Source organism: Anabrus simplex, chromosome 3 (assembly GCF_040414725.1).
Source record: "Anabrus simplex isolate iqAnaSimp1 chromosome 3, ASM4041472v1, whole genome shotgun sequence".
Lineage (NCBI taxonomy): Eukaryota > Metazoa > Arthropoda > Insecta > Orthoptera > Tettigoniidae > Anabrus > Anabrus simplex.
Genome location: NC_090267.1, coordinates 68,002,479 through 68,019,611, shown reverse-complemented (window position 1 = coordinate 68,019,611; position 17,133 = coordinate 68,002,479). Strand labels below are relative to the sequence as shown.

Genomic DNA, 17,133 nt, shown 5'->3' with positions numbered 1-17,133 from the left:
TCCTCTTCTTATTGCTCCCTCCCATTATTTATATCCCTAATTTATTTACATATATTGAACACTAGAAGATATCTGTATTATTTTTATTACTGATATATTTATGTTATTTTTTTATAGCATCCAGTCTTCACCTTATCATCAGCCTTCACATTCACAAGAATATGAGGATGTCTTCAGAAGGCCATTGTCAAGGTATGGTATGCTAAAATATTTCTTGAAACATATAATGTATGAGAATGTACTACATTGCTGTTAATAACTTCACGTCCCCTAAAAGGAAAGTAGACTGATCCCATGTGTCACTCAAGCATGTTATGAACCTATATAAGGTTGTGAGTGCTCACTATGAATACTAGCTGCAGCTATGGAAATATACTGAAGATGGAGCTCAATGAGGCTGAGGCTGTAAGAGGTGTGATATCAGTACCTACAGATTCAGTCATTTCATTTATAATATTTCTGACAAGTTTCAGATAACACATTTAACATTGAGTGATGTAGTGGTGAAATGGAAATACCAGGGAGTTATAAAACCACCTCCTTGATCAGGGAAGCCAATCAGTCAACAGAAAGGGACATTTTTTTAATGCCTGTGATATGTAAGTGAAGTCAAACCGGGAAACCATGGCCACAGACAGATAGGCATCTCAAAGTGATGCCAGTACTTGTACCATTCGTCGAGATTCCATTGGTGAGCTGTGGTACATAAACCAAGGACTACTACTGTAAACTGAACAATCACCACTGATTACAGTGGTGCAAAGCACATTACCTGTGGACTGATCGCACCCTCCCTTCCAAGATGCCAGTGAATACTTTGCCTGGTATACTAATCGAGATACCTCGATAGTTGTTGCAATCCTTGCTGTTCCCTTGCTTATAGATAGATGCAATTACTGCTTTTGTCCGTTCTGAAGGTACCTTACCAACACTCCATGCTAATCTTACTACTCTATGAAGCCATTTATCCCTGCCTTCCCACTATACTTTACCGTTTCAGGTCTAATTTCATCTATTCCTGCTACTTTATGACAATGGAGTTTATTTACCATCCTTTCCACTTCCTCAAGCATCATTTCACCATAATTTTTCTCCTCATGAGCTTGGCTGTTCGCAACACCACTAGAAAGATCACCTTTTACATTGAGAAGATGTTCAAAATATTCCCTCCACCTCTCCACCCTGGGATCTATTATGAGTTCAGCTGATTACTCAAAACACTGTTCATTTTTTTCCTCCCTCCCTTCCTATGATTCTTTATTACTGTCCAGAAAGGTTTCCCTGCTGCTTGATATAGCCTTTCCAGGTTATTACCAAAATTTTCCCATGACTTCTTTTTGGATTCAACAACTATTTGCTTCGCTCTATTTCTTTCATCTACGTGCAAATCCTGTCTACCTCGGCCCTTGTTTGGAGCCATTTCCGATAAGCCTTCTTTTTACATTTACAAGCTGCTCTCACTTCGTCATTCCACCAAGATGTTTGCCTTTTCCCATCTTTACACACAGTTGTTCCCAGGCATTCCCTTGCTGTTTCTACTACAGCATCCCTGTATGCCACCCATTCTCTTTCTATATCCTGAACCTGCTTACTGTCTACTGTTCGAAACTTCTCACTAATCATATCCATGTACTTCTGTCTAATTTCCTTGTCCTGGAGATTTTCTACCCTTATTGGTTTGCAGACAGATTTCACTTTCTCTACCCTAGGCCTAGAGATACTTAGTTCACTACAGATCAGATAGTGGTCTGTATCATCAAAAAATCCCCAGAAAACTCGTACATTCCTAACAGATTTCCTGAATTCGAAGTTGGTTAAGATATAGTCTATTATGGATGCGATACCCCTAGCCTCCCATGTGTAGCGGTGAATAGCCTTGAAGAATGTATTCATAACTGCTAAATCCATACTAGCACAGAAGTCCAGCAAAAAAAAAATATTCAGCTAAGTATAACATGATGGCAAACATAATTGGCAGTCATGTGAATTTTAGGAAAAAATGGAAGAATATATTGGTACTTTAAGACAGAAACAGATTCTAGGAAGGGCATTCCGGGGATCCTCAATGAACAAGGGGAGTGTGCAAAAACACACTTACAGAAGGTAAAAGTATTCAGTCAGCAATATGTAAAGATTGTTGGATATAACAGAAATATCCAGATAGAGGAGATTTCAAAGTACTGCCAAAGCACTGAAAATTACCTATGATAATAAAGTTATTTTAAAAAAGATACAAAAGTTGAAAACTAGAAAAGCAGCTGGGATTGATATGATTTCTGGGAATATACTAAAGGTAATGGATTGGAATATAGTGCCATTTCTAGGCATCTCAAAGTGATGCCAGTACTTGTACCATTCGTCGAGATTCCATTGGTGAGCTGTGGTACATAAACCAAGGACTACTTGATTATTATTTGATTACTGTTTGCATGAAGGAGCTGTACTTAATGAATGGAGAGTAGCTGTAGTAGTCCCAGTGTATATGAGAAAGGGTGATAAAGATAAAGCGGATAATTGCAGGCCAGTCAGCTCGACATGTGTTGCATGTAAGCTGTGCGAAAGCATTCTTTCTGGTTATATTAGACATGTTTGTAAAATTATTAACTGAAATGATAGAGGGCAGTTTGGGTTTCAGGAAGGTTACTCCAATGAGGCTCAACTTATAAAATCCCAGCGAAATATAGCAGATATTTTAGATTCAGGAGGTTAAATGGACTGTATCACTATCGACCTATCCAAGTCTTTTGATAGGGTAGACTGCTGACAAAAATCAGGCTATTGGATTAGACAAAAGAGTTGTTGAATGGGTGGCAAAATTTCTAGAAAATAAACGTCAGAGAATAAGAGTAGGTGAAACATTATCTGATCCTATAGTTATTAAGACAGGGCAGTATTATTGGACCTTTATGTTTTATTTATTTATATAAATGATCTAAGTAAAGAACTGGAATCACAGATACAGCTTTTTGCAGACGGTGTTATACTGTGTAGTATATAAGTTATAGGATTTTGAGCAACTGCAGAAATATCTCAGCAATGTTGCGAAATGGACAGTAGACAATGGTATGATGGTAAACAGGATGAAAAGTCAGGTTGTATGTTTGACAATCACTGTGTTGATGAGGTGAAAGTACCTCATGGGGATCATTGTAAGTATTTAGATCTTAATCCATTCGGTGGGCAGTGCAGGAAGTTCCACGGCTACAAGTCGCTTGCTTAGTGGTGATTGCGAATATATCATAGCCGACTACAGTTACAAGCCGGAGTCATGTAAGTTTGGCAACGTCCAACGGAGGCGAAGGTGGAAGCGCGGGAGCTATCCGTGTATTCCAACAAGCTATTCCAATGAGCTAGCTCGTTAGTGTATTCTGATGTGTCGAGAATGTCTTGTGTTTCGTTTTATTTTTCGGGGATATGTTCGAGTATATTATCAAGGTAAGTGATCAAATAATCATACGTTGAACCTATTATTGGAATATGTGAAGGCTTGAGAAGCTTGACAGATGCAATCCTGACTCAGTCCAGCGATATTTGAAAGTGCTGAAGTACGTCAGCCTCGTGTTGGTAAATTTACTGGCACGTAAAAGAACTCCTATGGGACAAACTTCCGGCATCTCGACATCTCCCAAAAACCATAAAAGTAGTTACTGGGACTTTAAATCAATAACATTATTATTTGTGAAAGCGCAGATTGAATTTGTATCGCAGCAACTATAGCATAAAAAAAGGTTTCGTTACCTTGTTTAGGTTTCCTTCAGACGAGGAATTAAAAAAAATTGATTTGTCACTTTAAACGGGATAATTGGGGAACCTGGGAAGGATTCAGTCTTGTGAATAAAACATTTCACAGACGAACGTCTTTCCACAGGGGAAACAATTTGTGATAGTAAAGGCACCGTAACTATACTACCACTCAAAACTAATTAGCTTCTTCCTGATGCATGCCCAATTATTTTTCCAAATTTGCCAATATATTTGTCATCAAAAAGTGTTAAAAGAAAAGATCTTGAAGGTAGGAGACTGGAAATAAAGAGTTAGGAAAACGTGAAGATGGTTGATATGCCAAATGTAAGCCATTTACTCAAAATTCACCAAGATATGAATGTCTCTGAATATGTTAATAGTTATCAAGTGATGGTAAAAGAAATGACATGTTTAGCTGATGGTAAAATATCCAAGTGGTCTTAACTAAATGAATATTTATTAAATTATACATGAGCCACTGTTAGTTAGTGTTGAATGTGTACAAAGTAGTGATGGGTCGTTCATGAACGAACTGACTCTTTTGAACGACTCATTGGAGAGAGCTAGCTCAGAGCTAGCTCTCTCAATGAGAGTCGACTCTTGTAAGAGCTAGCTCCCTCCTTGCTCCTTGAGAGCTAGCACGAGCCGACTCTTTTATCAACAGCTAGTCGTTCAATTACGAGTCGACTCTTGCATGAGCTAGCTCCCTCCTTGCTCCCTGAGAGCTAGCACGAGCCGACTCTTTTATCAGCAGCGACTCCAAGAAAGAGCTAGCTCGTCACATCGACTCTCGTTCATTTCTAGCCAATGCCATGCCTCAGATAATCACGTGACGTACTGAAGCCGCTTTCTTTTTTATAGGCTGCCCAGTCTAGCCTCTTCCCGCATTCAGTCAGTGCTCTGAGTGCAGTGCTTCTGGTCTGTTTGTTAGGTACGTTTTTGTGCCATAGTTCTGGCAACTTGCAACGTAACGAAACAATGAAATGAAATAAACAACATGTTATTGAGCAATACTTACCTGTTCACTTCCTGTATGCACTCATAATCTATGAAGGATGTAGGGCCTAGTATAGATCCAGTAGGTTAGGAGCAAATAAACGACATGAAGTTCGGGTTAACTAACCTCAACTAAGCACGAACAAACAGTCACTATCCAGAATACTGAATATACCACTCGGCAAGTAGAAACGGCGTAGTTTTATTCTGTCTGAAATAATTAAGAAATACTCTGACAAATCCTCATCTGTTTCTTAAATGAGTTCGTAGTTATGAATTAACATATTGCCAAAATCTTTCGGTTTTACGGTACAGTGGATAAAATAATATACCGTAGTTTTAAATCGAATTAAGGCAAATAGAAAATAACACTAGTTTTGGCTTTAAAATATAGGCTAAATAACTCATACCAACGTGTATACCGCAGTACATTTTCAAATAATTATTTATTGACGTGTAAGAAGTCCGACTCCTTAGCTGGATGGTCAGCATTGAGACCCTCGCTGCAGAGGGTCCCGGATTCGATTCTCGGCCAAGTCGGGAATGTAATTCTTCTGGCTCGGGAACTGGGTATTTGTGTTTGTCCCAACACTTTCCTCTTCATATTCAGACAACACACCACAATACCAACCACCATAGAAACACGCAATATTGATTACATCCCTCCGCATAAGGTTAGCGTCAGGAAGGACATCCGGTCATAAAACAGGGCCAGCCGGGCTGAGTGACTCAAACGGTTGAGGCGCTGGCCTACTGACACCAACTTGGCAGGTTCGATCCTGGCTCAGTCCGGCGATATTTGAAGGTGCTCAAATACGTCAGCCTTGTGTCGGTAGATTTACTGTCACGTAAAAGAACCCCTGCGGGGCTAAATTCTGGCACCTCGGCGTCTCCGAAAACCGTAAATGTAGTTGGTCGGACGTAAAGCCAGTAACATTATTACTTATTATAAAACAGGGCCAAATCCACATTTGCGGAACAGTTCGCACCTGCGAACCCACAAGTGTGGGAAAAGTGGTCGAAGCAGAAGAAGAAGAAGAAGAAGTAAGTTTAGATAGTGTAAGGAATGCCAATATATCGAACATATACGACTCATACGGTTTAATCGTTCTTGAAAAAAAAAAATAGAAGAGAGTGTGACCATACTGTACACGAAAAATAGGCAAAATGCTATGCGTACTGTAGTATACTTGGTTATATGTACATTTGTGCTGATAGTAGTTTCCATTATTTTCGTTAAAGATCGCATTTATCAGTTATGTTTCCTACGCTGCATTAATGAATGAAAGAATCTGTTGTCGCAACACGGAGTGTCAAGTGAGAAACTTTCTGCAGCTCCAGTCGAAAGAGGATATTCTGATGACATCTTTTGAGTGAAATGTAAACTACGTGAACAGGAATAGAAATTCTTCTTATGCTTATCTGGATTGCCGGGGTCGAACAGAAGTATTGCCAATATCTCGAACATACGTCCCGTATGGTGCATTCAATCTTGAAAGACATCATTTTAAGGAGAATGGAACTTAGGCAAAGTAATATTAGATGTTATCAATCAACACTGTATATTTGTGACACGTTTCTCCGTTACTGTGTATAAAACTTTATCATTGGATTAATTGCGAATGTTGGCAGCGATGTACATTTGTTTTATTCCAAGAGTAGCGTACCAAACTGTACATTGTTTTGCCATCTGTTGTGTAAAAGGTGAACTATCTCGCACCATCTCGCTCCTTCAAATAAAAACGGGAGTCATGATTAATCTAGAAGATGTAAAATCACGCTATTTTGGGCGTTTCTGAATAAAAAACTCATGGCTTAGTATATACTATAGTAACTTACATCCCATTACATTCTTAAACAATTATTTATTAACGTGTAAGTATTGCCAATATCATGAACATACGTCTCGTCACGGTGCATTCAGTCTTGAAATGCATCATTTTTTTTTTTTTTTTTGCTATGGGCTTTACGTCGCACCGACACAGATAGGTCTTATGGCGACGATGGGATAGGAAAGGCCTAGGAGTTGGAAGGAAGCGGCCGTGGCCTTAATCAAGGTACAGCCCCAGCATTTGCCTGGTGTGAAAATGGGAAACCACGGAAAACCATTTTCAGGGCTGCCGATAGTGGGATTCGAACCTACTATCTCCCGGATGCAAGCTCACAGCCGCGCGCCTCTACGCGCACGGCCAACTCGCCCGGTAAATGCATCATTTTAAGAAGAAAGGAACATGGGCAAAGTAATATTAGATGTTATCCATTAATACTGAATATTTGTTAAACATTTCTTCGTTACTGTATATAAAGCTTTATCGTTAGATTATTTGCCAATGTTGCCAGGAGTGCATTTGTTTATTTCAAGAGAAGCTTGAACTAGACGTTGTGCTGCCATCTGTTGTGGAAAATATAAACTATTTGCGCTATATCGTTCGTTCCCGGAAGTCATACAGAGCGACCGGAAGTCATGAAGAGCGACCGGAAGTCATAAAGAGCCGTCTGCCCTAAACCGGATGAACGAATGAACGAACGAACCTGGAGCGGAGAGCGGCCTCTGACTTCCTGGCTCGCTCCTACCTTTCCGCTCCCAAGAGTCGACTCTTTTGAACGACTCTCAGTTAGGAGCGGGAGCGAATGAGCTAGCTCCCTCAAAAGAGCTAGTTCGACCCATCACTAGTACAAAGAAATGTATTAAAAATTCTTGACAAACTCTTAGGCCAAAAACATGTTGAGCTGTTCACCTCACCGTGCACCTCGCATCTCTAGCACAACATACCGAAACATTTCTCCTCGGCACACTTCCCGCCATTTAATACATTGAGTGATGATATTTAGTCAGACAGCGAAATATGAAATTGGAGCATACACAAAACAGAGTAATGGTGGAACTTTCTGGAGCTCAGTAATTTACAAATTAATGGGAAAGCTCGCATTAAATATCCCTGCTGAAGAATTTCTCCCACATTCGAATATGAGAATTCGTTGAAACCTTATGCTCCCAAACATCTAAATGAAGAGAAGGAGCTATTTAATAAGAAACTGTCTGTGGCGCGAAAAACAGCGGAATGCAACTGCTGAATTCTATACACAAATTGAGAATATTGCACAAAGCAACAGAAACGTCCTGGAACTGCAGAAGCTATTGTTAAAGCTATCTGATTTCTCCATAATTCAGTAATTGAAAGTGGGAATAAACAAATGACATTTCAGAGATCCCATCCTCCAGAGTGATATCCGAGTTCAAACTTCAGAGAGGTGGGTTGGTGGTGCCATCACATTGTATTGTGCGTTTGTGTAACAGTGACAGGAATATTTACCTTATTGGTATCTGAAGACTACAAGGAAGACTGCCTGGATTGTGAAAATAATAAAGAATTTCTCTTCTCTCTATCCAGAGCTGCTTTAGGAAGAGATGAAAATCAACAGTTCTGGTTTAAACGTGGTCATTGTGGATATGGCAATAATGGTCTGATAGATTGTTTATTATCTACATTTTCAATAATTATAGAAAACGATGAAGAACAAGAGTTATATCAGCAGTGAGGATAATAACATTAAGCGGAGGAAGCTGTCAACGCTCCACAGTAATTGAATCTGTGAGTACTATTCTTAAAAAGTTTTGTTTTTATTAATGTAAAATGTCTATTTTTAACTTCAGTGAATACATTTACTGATGTGTGTGTGTTTCTTAGTACCATTTTACGATGGGTGTGCATTTATCACAATCATCGTGTTGGTCTAAATGTAGTGAATATAGGTGAAGTAATTCAAAGTTGGACACGCCCCCTTTTCTCTCGGCCTCCGCTTGACAGATAGGTATAGCGTTGCCAAGCATACCTTCCGGCTTTAATTGTAGATGGCTCTGGAATATATCCACCAATTCTTTTTTTTTTCTCAGTTGCCTGCCTGCAGAGGTTTATTTATTTGTCAGCAGCATGTTCTGGATGAATATGCCCTCAGTTGTGAATTTTTTCAACTATGTTCTCCCAGCACCAATGTGTCATCTACGAGCTGCATCCTAAAGAACGCAACTTACCTCCGGGCAAGAACGACCTAATCGTCCCTTGCATGCAATAATATTGCTGTAGAAGGGATTTCTGAAGGTTATGATACTGAATAGACCTCTCTGATGCCACATTAGAACTGTGACCTAATTTATTATCCTCAGTCTTGAGTTTTTCACGACTGGAGTATGTGTTTAGCCGGCCCCGTGGTGTAGTGGTAGCGTGCCTGCCTCTTACCCAGAGGCCCCGGGTTCAATTCCCGGCCAGGTCAGGGTTTTTTACCTGGACCTGAGGGCTGGTTCGAGGTCCACTCAGCCTACATGATTAGAATTGAGGAGCTACCTGACGGTGAGATAGTGGCCCCGGTTTCAAAAGCCAAGAATAATGGCCGAGAGGATTCGTCGTGTTGACCACACGACACCTCGTAATCTGCAAGCCTTCAGGCTGAGCAGCGGTCGCTTGGTAGGCCAAGGCCCTTCAAGGGCTGTAGTGCCATGGGGTTTGGTTTGGGTTTGGAGTATGTGCTTACCGCGAGTTACACAACATTTATTATCACGCTCATGTGTTCCGGAATATGGGCACAGTTCATCATTCCCTTCCAAAATTGCAGAGATGAGGGTTCTGTTTGATTTTTTTTCTTAAATTTTTTCTGCTAAAATATAAAAAAGGATTTACCGGCCCACGCCGTTAGAGGAGGGTGATTTACAGGCGATGATAAACAAAATGTTGGAATTTAGTGAGAAGGGTAGTGATCTTAGTGAAGTAAGTTCTACTGAAGGGGAATTCTAAGTGATGAGAATTTACCTGGAATAAGTACTACAGGCTTGAATGTACAGGGTTTGGGCTCGCTGATGCGAATGTTCAACAGTCGCAAAAGAGGCAACACATGTTCGATTCCAGCTCGAGTAGCGATTATAACAGTGACAGTAGTGACTATAATACTGATAGTATTCCTACCAATGCAACTTCTTCATCAACTTAGACAGAAAATGGACAAAGAAGGCCCTGTTTTGATCCAAAATTCCATCATGGTGTAAAGGGGAGTTTTTAGCGAAAACAAAACTGAGCAAAATATTTGAATTTTTTTTTTCCGATGAGATATGCCAGAACATAGCTGAACAGACAAATCTTTATGCCCAGCGGAAAATTGCACATAAAACCCAGTTTAGTAAGATGAAATAAGGATCTGTTAAAGAAACAATTTAAAATAGTTTGTGTTGGATCCACCTTGTCAGTACATAAAAGATATTTGACAATGGGAGATCATATGGTTGAAAAGAATCATAAATTTGAATGCTCTGTATTGACTCCTCATCTGCATATTTCCACAATTCTGTGAAGATTCTATGTTCACCCACCACTCTGTTAGATTCGAGTTCTGAAATGATCTTCTGGATCTCCTCCTGTGTGGGTGTGAGGGGGTTTGTGTTAGTAGTGTTCATAGGTTCAAGTGCAATTTCTCGTTGCGTTCCTCTTGAATTGAGAGGTTGTTGAAGAACTCTGCCAGGGCCGTGGTGGAATTTTAATTAAAGGTTTATTTTATATATTATTATGATTATGATTATTATTATTATTATTATTATTATTATTATTATTATTATTATTATTATTGTTGTTGTTGTTGTTGTTGTTGTTGTTGTTATTTAAAGATGTGGTTTAACGTGCACTGAGTTACTTTTATTTCTGTTATTTCAGAGAGCGCAGAGAAGTTTCTCTTTCTCAGTGGCGAAGTCCTTCTCTTAGAGAACTCCAAAATGATGGGAGACTAAGATCTCAAGAATACAGGTAATAGCTATGGAATTTGTTCTGGATTATTGTAGGGAATGAAGGGAATAAGAGGACTCAACAAGAATAAACAAGAATATTTAGTTTACAGCTGTTGCTTTTGCAGATGATGTTATAATATGGGATGAGAATGAAGCTGAAAGATTGGAATGTTCTGCAATTGACGAATATCATATTGGTTCTTCTTCTTCTTCTCCTCCTCCTCCTCCTCCTCCTCCTCCTCCTCCTGCAGCTTTTCCTACACTGTGGGGTTGCAGGTGCAAACTATGTCACACAAGTGGATTTGGCCCTGTTTTAGAGCCGGATGCCCTTCCTGATGCCAACCATATATGGAGGGATGAAATCATGATTGCGTGTTCATATGGTGGTTGGTAGTGTGGTGTGTCGTCTGTGTATATAGTCTGAGCCATATTTGCATGGCAAATTCATAAAAGTAACTTCTGTTATTGCTAATGGCCTCTTCCGGCTTCTCATTGAATGACTTAACTATTTCCATGATTGTACAAGAGAGGGCAGCTCCCTCGGTTGTGAACACGAAAGATCATTCTTTCCGACGAGACTGTAATTTTATCTCTTTGGGTCGAATCTTTGTTTTGTTTTGGAGAGAAGAATATAAAATGGACTCCACGCAGATCAGTGTGGCTTATTGAGCTACAGGAGGGTTTTTAATAGATTCAAACTTAGCCTATTCTGGCATCCTTCTTCGTACTTTGATGGTTAATATTCCAGGTATGGTAATTCTTTCATATTATTATTTGTTTTACAGTTCTTGTGTGATATCTGCACTATTATTCATAGCTGATTGATATGTATCTTTGCACTCCGCGGTATGAATGGGCTGCGTGTTCGCTTGTGGATATTGTGATTATGATATGTTGATAATTGGGTCTCATGTTACTCCTTTTTATATGCACTGTATTCTAATGTGTCTCGCCATCAAATGACTGTTTGCCCTTCGTGTCGATGTGAGCTTCCACTCGTTTCGTACGAAGTGCGAACCCTGATGGGTTTGTGCATGACCACGGGATTTTTCTGATCCCTCAGCTGATTCGTTTGTGCTGTGCACGCTACTTCTGATATTAATGAGACCTCGTTTATGACCTGGGAGTCATTCTATATGAATTTGAGTTTGCCTTTTTAACTGGAGCTGGTGGTCATATTGGTTGCCGATACCGGCTTGGTTTGAAAGTGTGCACGCATGTTGGTATGAGAGGAGAGTGAAAGGATGACGTATCGGTCAGCTAAATTTACATTTTAAATCTTGTTTCTGTATCTTATTTTTGCATTTTTGTACGGTGCTATTTATTTTGCCTTTGCACCTATCCTGGCCGCTCTTTTACCTAGGGGGCCGCCATGTTTCTTTTTCTCATATTTAGGCTATGCGCCTGCCTGAGATTCTCCTTCGGGTTATTTATTTTGTTTCCTTGGTCCAGAGATGTTTCTCTCTGTGCCATGCTGTTATCTAACATATTTTTTCTTCATGCTTGGGTTTTTTTCCCTTGATGCGTGGGTGTTTGAGACGATCTTAGGTGTTTGTTGATACGATGGTGGAGTGGAAATGCATATGTAAAGATGATACTGAACTCATAGAAAGAACGACCTGTTTGATCTGTGTCACATATATTGATACTGGCATATTTAATTATGATTCACCATTTATATGAGTGAGGTCGTCGTAAGCTTAATTTAACCTTGGAGTTTGATAACGCCATGTTCACACAATAATGTTACGACCAACGACTGAATAAAGTCTATTCATGAATGTACCTTTTTCTTGTATCTTTAATTAGTTGCTTTATTCTTTCTTTGTTTTTATTTTACAATATCAATAAACCCTCATTAAATTCACTTGAATTTTATTGCTTGTAGTATTAGTCTCTTAGTATTCTTATTGGTAATGAGGGTCTTTTCCAGTTTAAGGTTGTGTTTATTGGCCTTTCCTAGTCGCGATCTACGCCTCAAATCTCCCGCAGTATTTATTTGTGTTGGGATTGTGTACGCGAAGGGAGGGGGTGTGGCTCAAATGGTAGCAGATGCGAGGTTCGACTAGGATATCTCCTTTAGTATTAAAAACATTTTTTGTCCGTATTGACTCTCCTCCAAAAAAGGGTCGGACGAGGTAGAACTGAAAATGATGATTTATGTTGAGTATATTAAGTCAGTCCTAATTGTCCCTCAAGTTAGTTTTGTGTTATTCCTGTGTGTTATTGATAATTAATATATTATTATGACCATTTGTATGTGTGTGTCGTGTTTGTTGCCGTGGAAATTTAGCCTTGAATATGGAAAGTCACAATGCTTTAGACATGAGTAACGAAAGCAAAGTTTTAACCGGGGAAATCTCCTACCTTGAAAAAGAAAAGATGCAAGGTCTTGATGATGTTAATGCATTGCTCGTATCTGGTAGCGATAGTGGTAGATGCCCTGACGGTGGGAATGCTATTGCTTGTAGGAATTGTGCCCTCGCTGAGAACTGTGTGGACCCCGTTTCCCCCAATTCTAGACCCGCTAGTGATTGTACCACTAATATTAACCCTGTTTTTGATATCGTTAGGAAATGGAAATTAAATTTTTCTGGAGAAGGAAATAGCTCCAGTGTCATTGAATTTCTTGAAAGAGTGGAAGACATCGCCGAATGCAGCACCCTATCCCTTGACGTATTCATTCTTGTCATCCCTGGGATGCTAGAAGGGCCTGCGTTGAAATGGTTCAGGCTAATCAAAGCTAACATTCGATCCTGGAACGACTTTGCTATTCGTACCAAACAGCGTTTCGGATTGTCCGACATGGACTACTGTCTAAACCAAGAAATTTTCAGAAGAACCCAGGGAGTAGGGGAAGGGATTGATGACTATGCCACCGGTATTTTGACCTTGTTCAACCGTTTGTGTGTCAAGGTGCCGGAATCTCCCTTTATCATATCATTCATATATATAAGAAAACATAAAGGTCCACTAATACTGCCTTGAGGAATTCCTCTCTTAATTACTACAGGGACAGATAAAGCTTCGCCCACACTAATTCTCCGAGATCCACTTTTCAGAAACATACCAACCCCCTCAGTCACTCCCTTGTCCAGTCCAATTCGCACTCACTCCCGCCAGCAGTCTCTCATGATACACCCTATCAAATGCCCTAGACGGGCCAATCACAATTCAGTCCATTTGACCTCCTGAATTCTAGACATCCGCCATATCCTGCTGGAATCCTACAAGTTGAGCCTCAGCGGAATAAATAACCTTTCCTAAAACCGAACCGCCCTCCATTGAACCGGCTATTAATTTTGCACACATGTCTAATGTAATCAGAAAGAATACCCTCCCAAAGCTTACACGCAACACATGTCAAACTTACCGGCCTGCAATTTTCAGCCTTACGTCTATACCCTTTCCCTTATACCCAGGAGCCACTAAAGCAATTCTCCATTCATTCGGCATAGCTCCTTCAACCAAACTATCGGCCCCTAGGGGGTCATCTTCAGTTGACATGCATAAAAGATATATTTTACAAAAACATCACATATAATGATTAAAACTTAAAATAAGTCCAACTGATCATAAATGTTGGTATGTATGTCTTGGTACATTTGAGCTATTGTATGTGTCAATCCTAAGTTTCCCAGCATACAGTGTCAAGGTAAGTAGTTAACTAATATACTACACCCTACCGGGCTTCGAATGGATGACCCACGCATAAGAATGCCTCCACGTAACGGGGTAAACACCCACGGATGAGATTAGATTGAAGAGCGGGCCGAATTGCTTAACGAGCTTCGAACCGCTCCCCTTCCTACTTTCTGTGCCGGCCCGGCAGCCTGAGCACTTGGGGAAGTGGAACGTTCGAAAGAAAACAAAAACAACAATACTTAAGATGGAGCCTTATGTCTATAATATGAAAGTAGGATCTCTGGGTTCAAATGCCTATTGGATACTGCTTAACACTGCTACAAATGACAAGAATCATAAATAGGGGTTACGAATGCAAATTTATTCAAATATGACCATTTAAAAAAAAATTGACACAGCTCTATACAATGACTCTCCACATATGGGAGGAAAAGAAATAATAATCATTTTAAAATACGAATCGCCCATGGGCGTCGTCTGCATAACGGTATGATTGAGGTTTCGCGACTTGCTATCGTTCATTTTTCCTCATTAATTCATACCGTTCCATGAAATTTGTAAATTATTCTGTCGATCACACCGTGAGATGAACTGATGTCCCGATACACGAATATTACTAGCTGTTCTAAGCACGAACATAACCGGGGCCTACGCTACATAATATCATATTAAAAGACACATTTGCATAATGCACAAACAAACACAAATACCATTTTGCTAAACCCCGGACTCCTCATCTATTACCAAGACCACACGACGTGCACATAGGTTCTGTTTGAACTCAAAAATATGTGCACATCATTACGAAACATACACAAAATATATGGATATATATACACTTCATGCACACAAGAGAACCATTCCTAGAAAAGAAACAGCATGGTTATCACTGTCTCCGGCCCAACGCGCAAGCTTGGAGCAGCTCGCTCAAGGGCGCCACCATAATCCGGAGTCGAACTGGCAGACTCCCGACCGAGAGGTACTGTGGGTTTCTGTAGATACCGAGAATAGCTACAGTCTCATATCGCCGGATATCTGGGGGAATCCCTACTCATTTATTAAATACCTTTAAAAGAAATCACCGTGATATTATCATTATGCAAGTATTCTTAGCTAGGCCATTTAAACCAACCGAGGGGAGCGCGAGGTTGACCCAGGGCTCCAAGTTAGTCTTAACACAATGGTTTAAAGGGATCCCTCTGTCACGAGGGCGAGAGCCTGACATTCACAACAACAGGAAGGCCGGCCATTCACTTCGCACGGCCGTTCTGATTCTTCTCTCGCTCACACGTCTACCCCCTCATCTCGGGGACACATTTCCACGGCCCGCTTCATTTGCATATTCATATCATTATGGAATTCCCATGAAATACTCTTTTTATTCACTCCCTTCTCATTATTATCACTGAGACTGTGGGCACGATCACTTCTCAATCATCTCATCGTAAATTCCTATTCGGCCTTCTCACTACGTCTCATATCGCGTATCTTCTTCCCTTGGGCCTATGGCTCTCATGGCTCCTCGTTCATACCACATAAATACACTTATATTTAAACCTTCTGACCAAAGATTACGGATGGGCCTCACCCCGGCTATAGATTAAAAGAAAACACTCCAAACCATTATGGCCAATTAATCAAAAATCACGGGAGACTTGCACATGGTTCCACACACCTACCAAAATGACACAACATATACCTCTCTCGGTCGGGATTTTCTTCTTTCTTGCAGTACATGCACTGATTATATCTGTAAGCTAGGCATGCATTGTCTGACTGACCCATGAGTTTCCCTGGCATATCCGACAACCACGTGGGACAGTGACTACCAACATTCGACATATTTCCCTGCTTGCCAGCACTATGTTTCATATCCACCCCTACGGGAAACTCAAATATTCTCCTAACCTTGTTCCCATATTTGCTAGGACATTCTACATTAAAAATATAACCCTCACGATAAGCTAATCATTAAGAAAGAAATATGAGTCGTCCGGGAATTTAGCTCCCTTGAATTTTACTTCAACATTATAAAATCAATAAAATTTCCATATAGGACATGCATTAACTTACAACATTTTGATATTTACAAAAGAACGCTAATCCTATCCCCGGGTTATGTCATGCTTAGAAATTAAATTTGGACATCACTCATCTGTTTGGTGGCCGTTGTTTCTCCCCCCACGGGAGACCCATGGTGAAGTTCTTAGTACTCCATGACCACTCGGTAGGTGGCGGGCGTGCAGTCCTTCATCCCTGGTCCATACAAGTCCGACATCCTGGGGAACTCGTCACAGCTGAAATCTTACAGTAATCCAAGTGGGTAACACTTTTACACTCGTCACACGTCCTCTATTTCAGAGTTTACACCCGCGTTCACAGTAAGAATCGGGTGGCTCACGAGATTCGAGCCCCTGATCCAAAGTAACACTTTGGGTGATACCAAATTATGAATTTCACTGACTCATTAAGCCGGCAGTTTCTCCGCCGAATTCTAATGCTTGTTCGAAAATAATGCTCGCGGTTTTTACTAGTTTGACACGCAGCACAGAAACAATTCACCTAGGCTCGTTTGGCCTCCCGTTCACTACACAAAGGCTTTTGTACAAGGGTTTCTGACTGTAACTGGAGCACCGCGGGACGCAGTGTCCGTCTCACGACCGTAAAAGAACAACTCTCTCTGCCATGGCCTGCTCGGCCTATATTATCTGCCCGCCGGAAGCTTGGGGGCGTCAACGTTCACGGTTCATTAAGAACAAGAGCTCCTTTCGTACCAAGAATTGACGATATTTGAATAGTGCATCTTGTGGCCCTTTGTCTCCTCTTTCATTTGAGCCATGCGTGCAGGACCTACGATCAGCAGTTTTTATCTAATTTGCTTCCCGCCTTTGATTAATTCTTAGCGTCCTCTGGGGAGGTGGAGTCAATTTTGAGCGCGACTCCTGGCTTGGGTGACGCCGCTGTATCCACATGTGTTAGCG

The 17,133-nt window shown here is 40.6% G+C and overlaps 1 protein-coding gene across 1 annotated transcript in view; it reads left to right on the top strand.

Annotated features, from left to right (window-relative positions):
* Nucleotides 1-17,133, top strand: part of LOC136866656 (trichohyalin) — a 185,328-nt gene that overhangs the window by 41,933 nt on the left and 126,262 nt on the right. The window contains exons 6-7 of the mRNA XM_067143774.2: nt 118-192; nt 10,437-10,526. Coding sequence (XP_066999875.2) covers nt 118-192; nt 10,437-10,526 — 165 coding nt within the window. The remainder of the gene's footprint in view (nt 1-117; nt 193-10,436; nt 10,527-17,133) is intronic.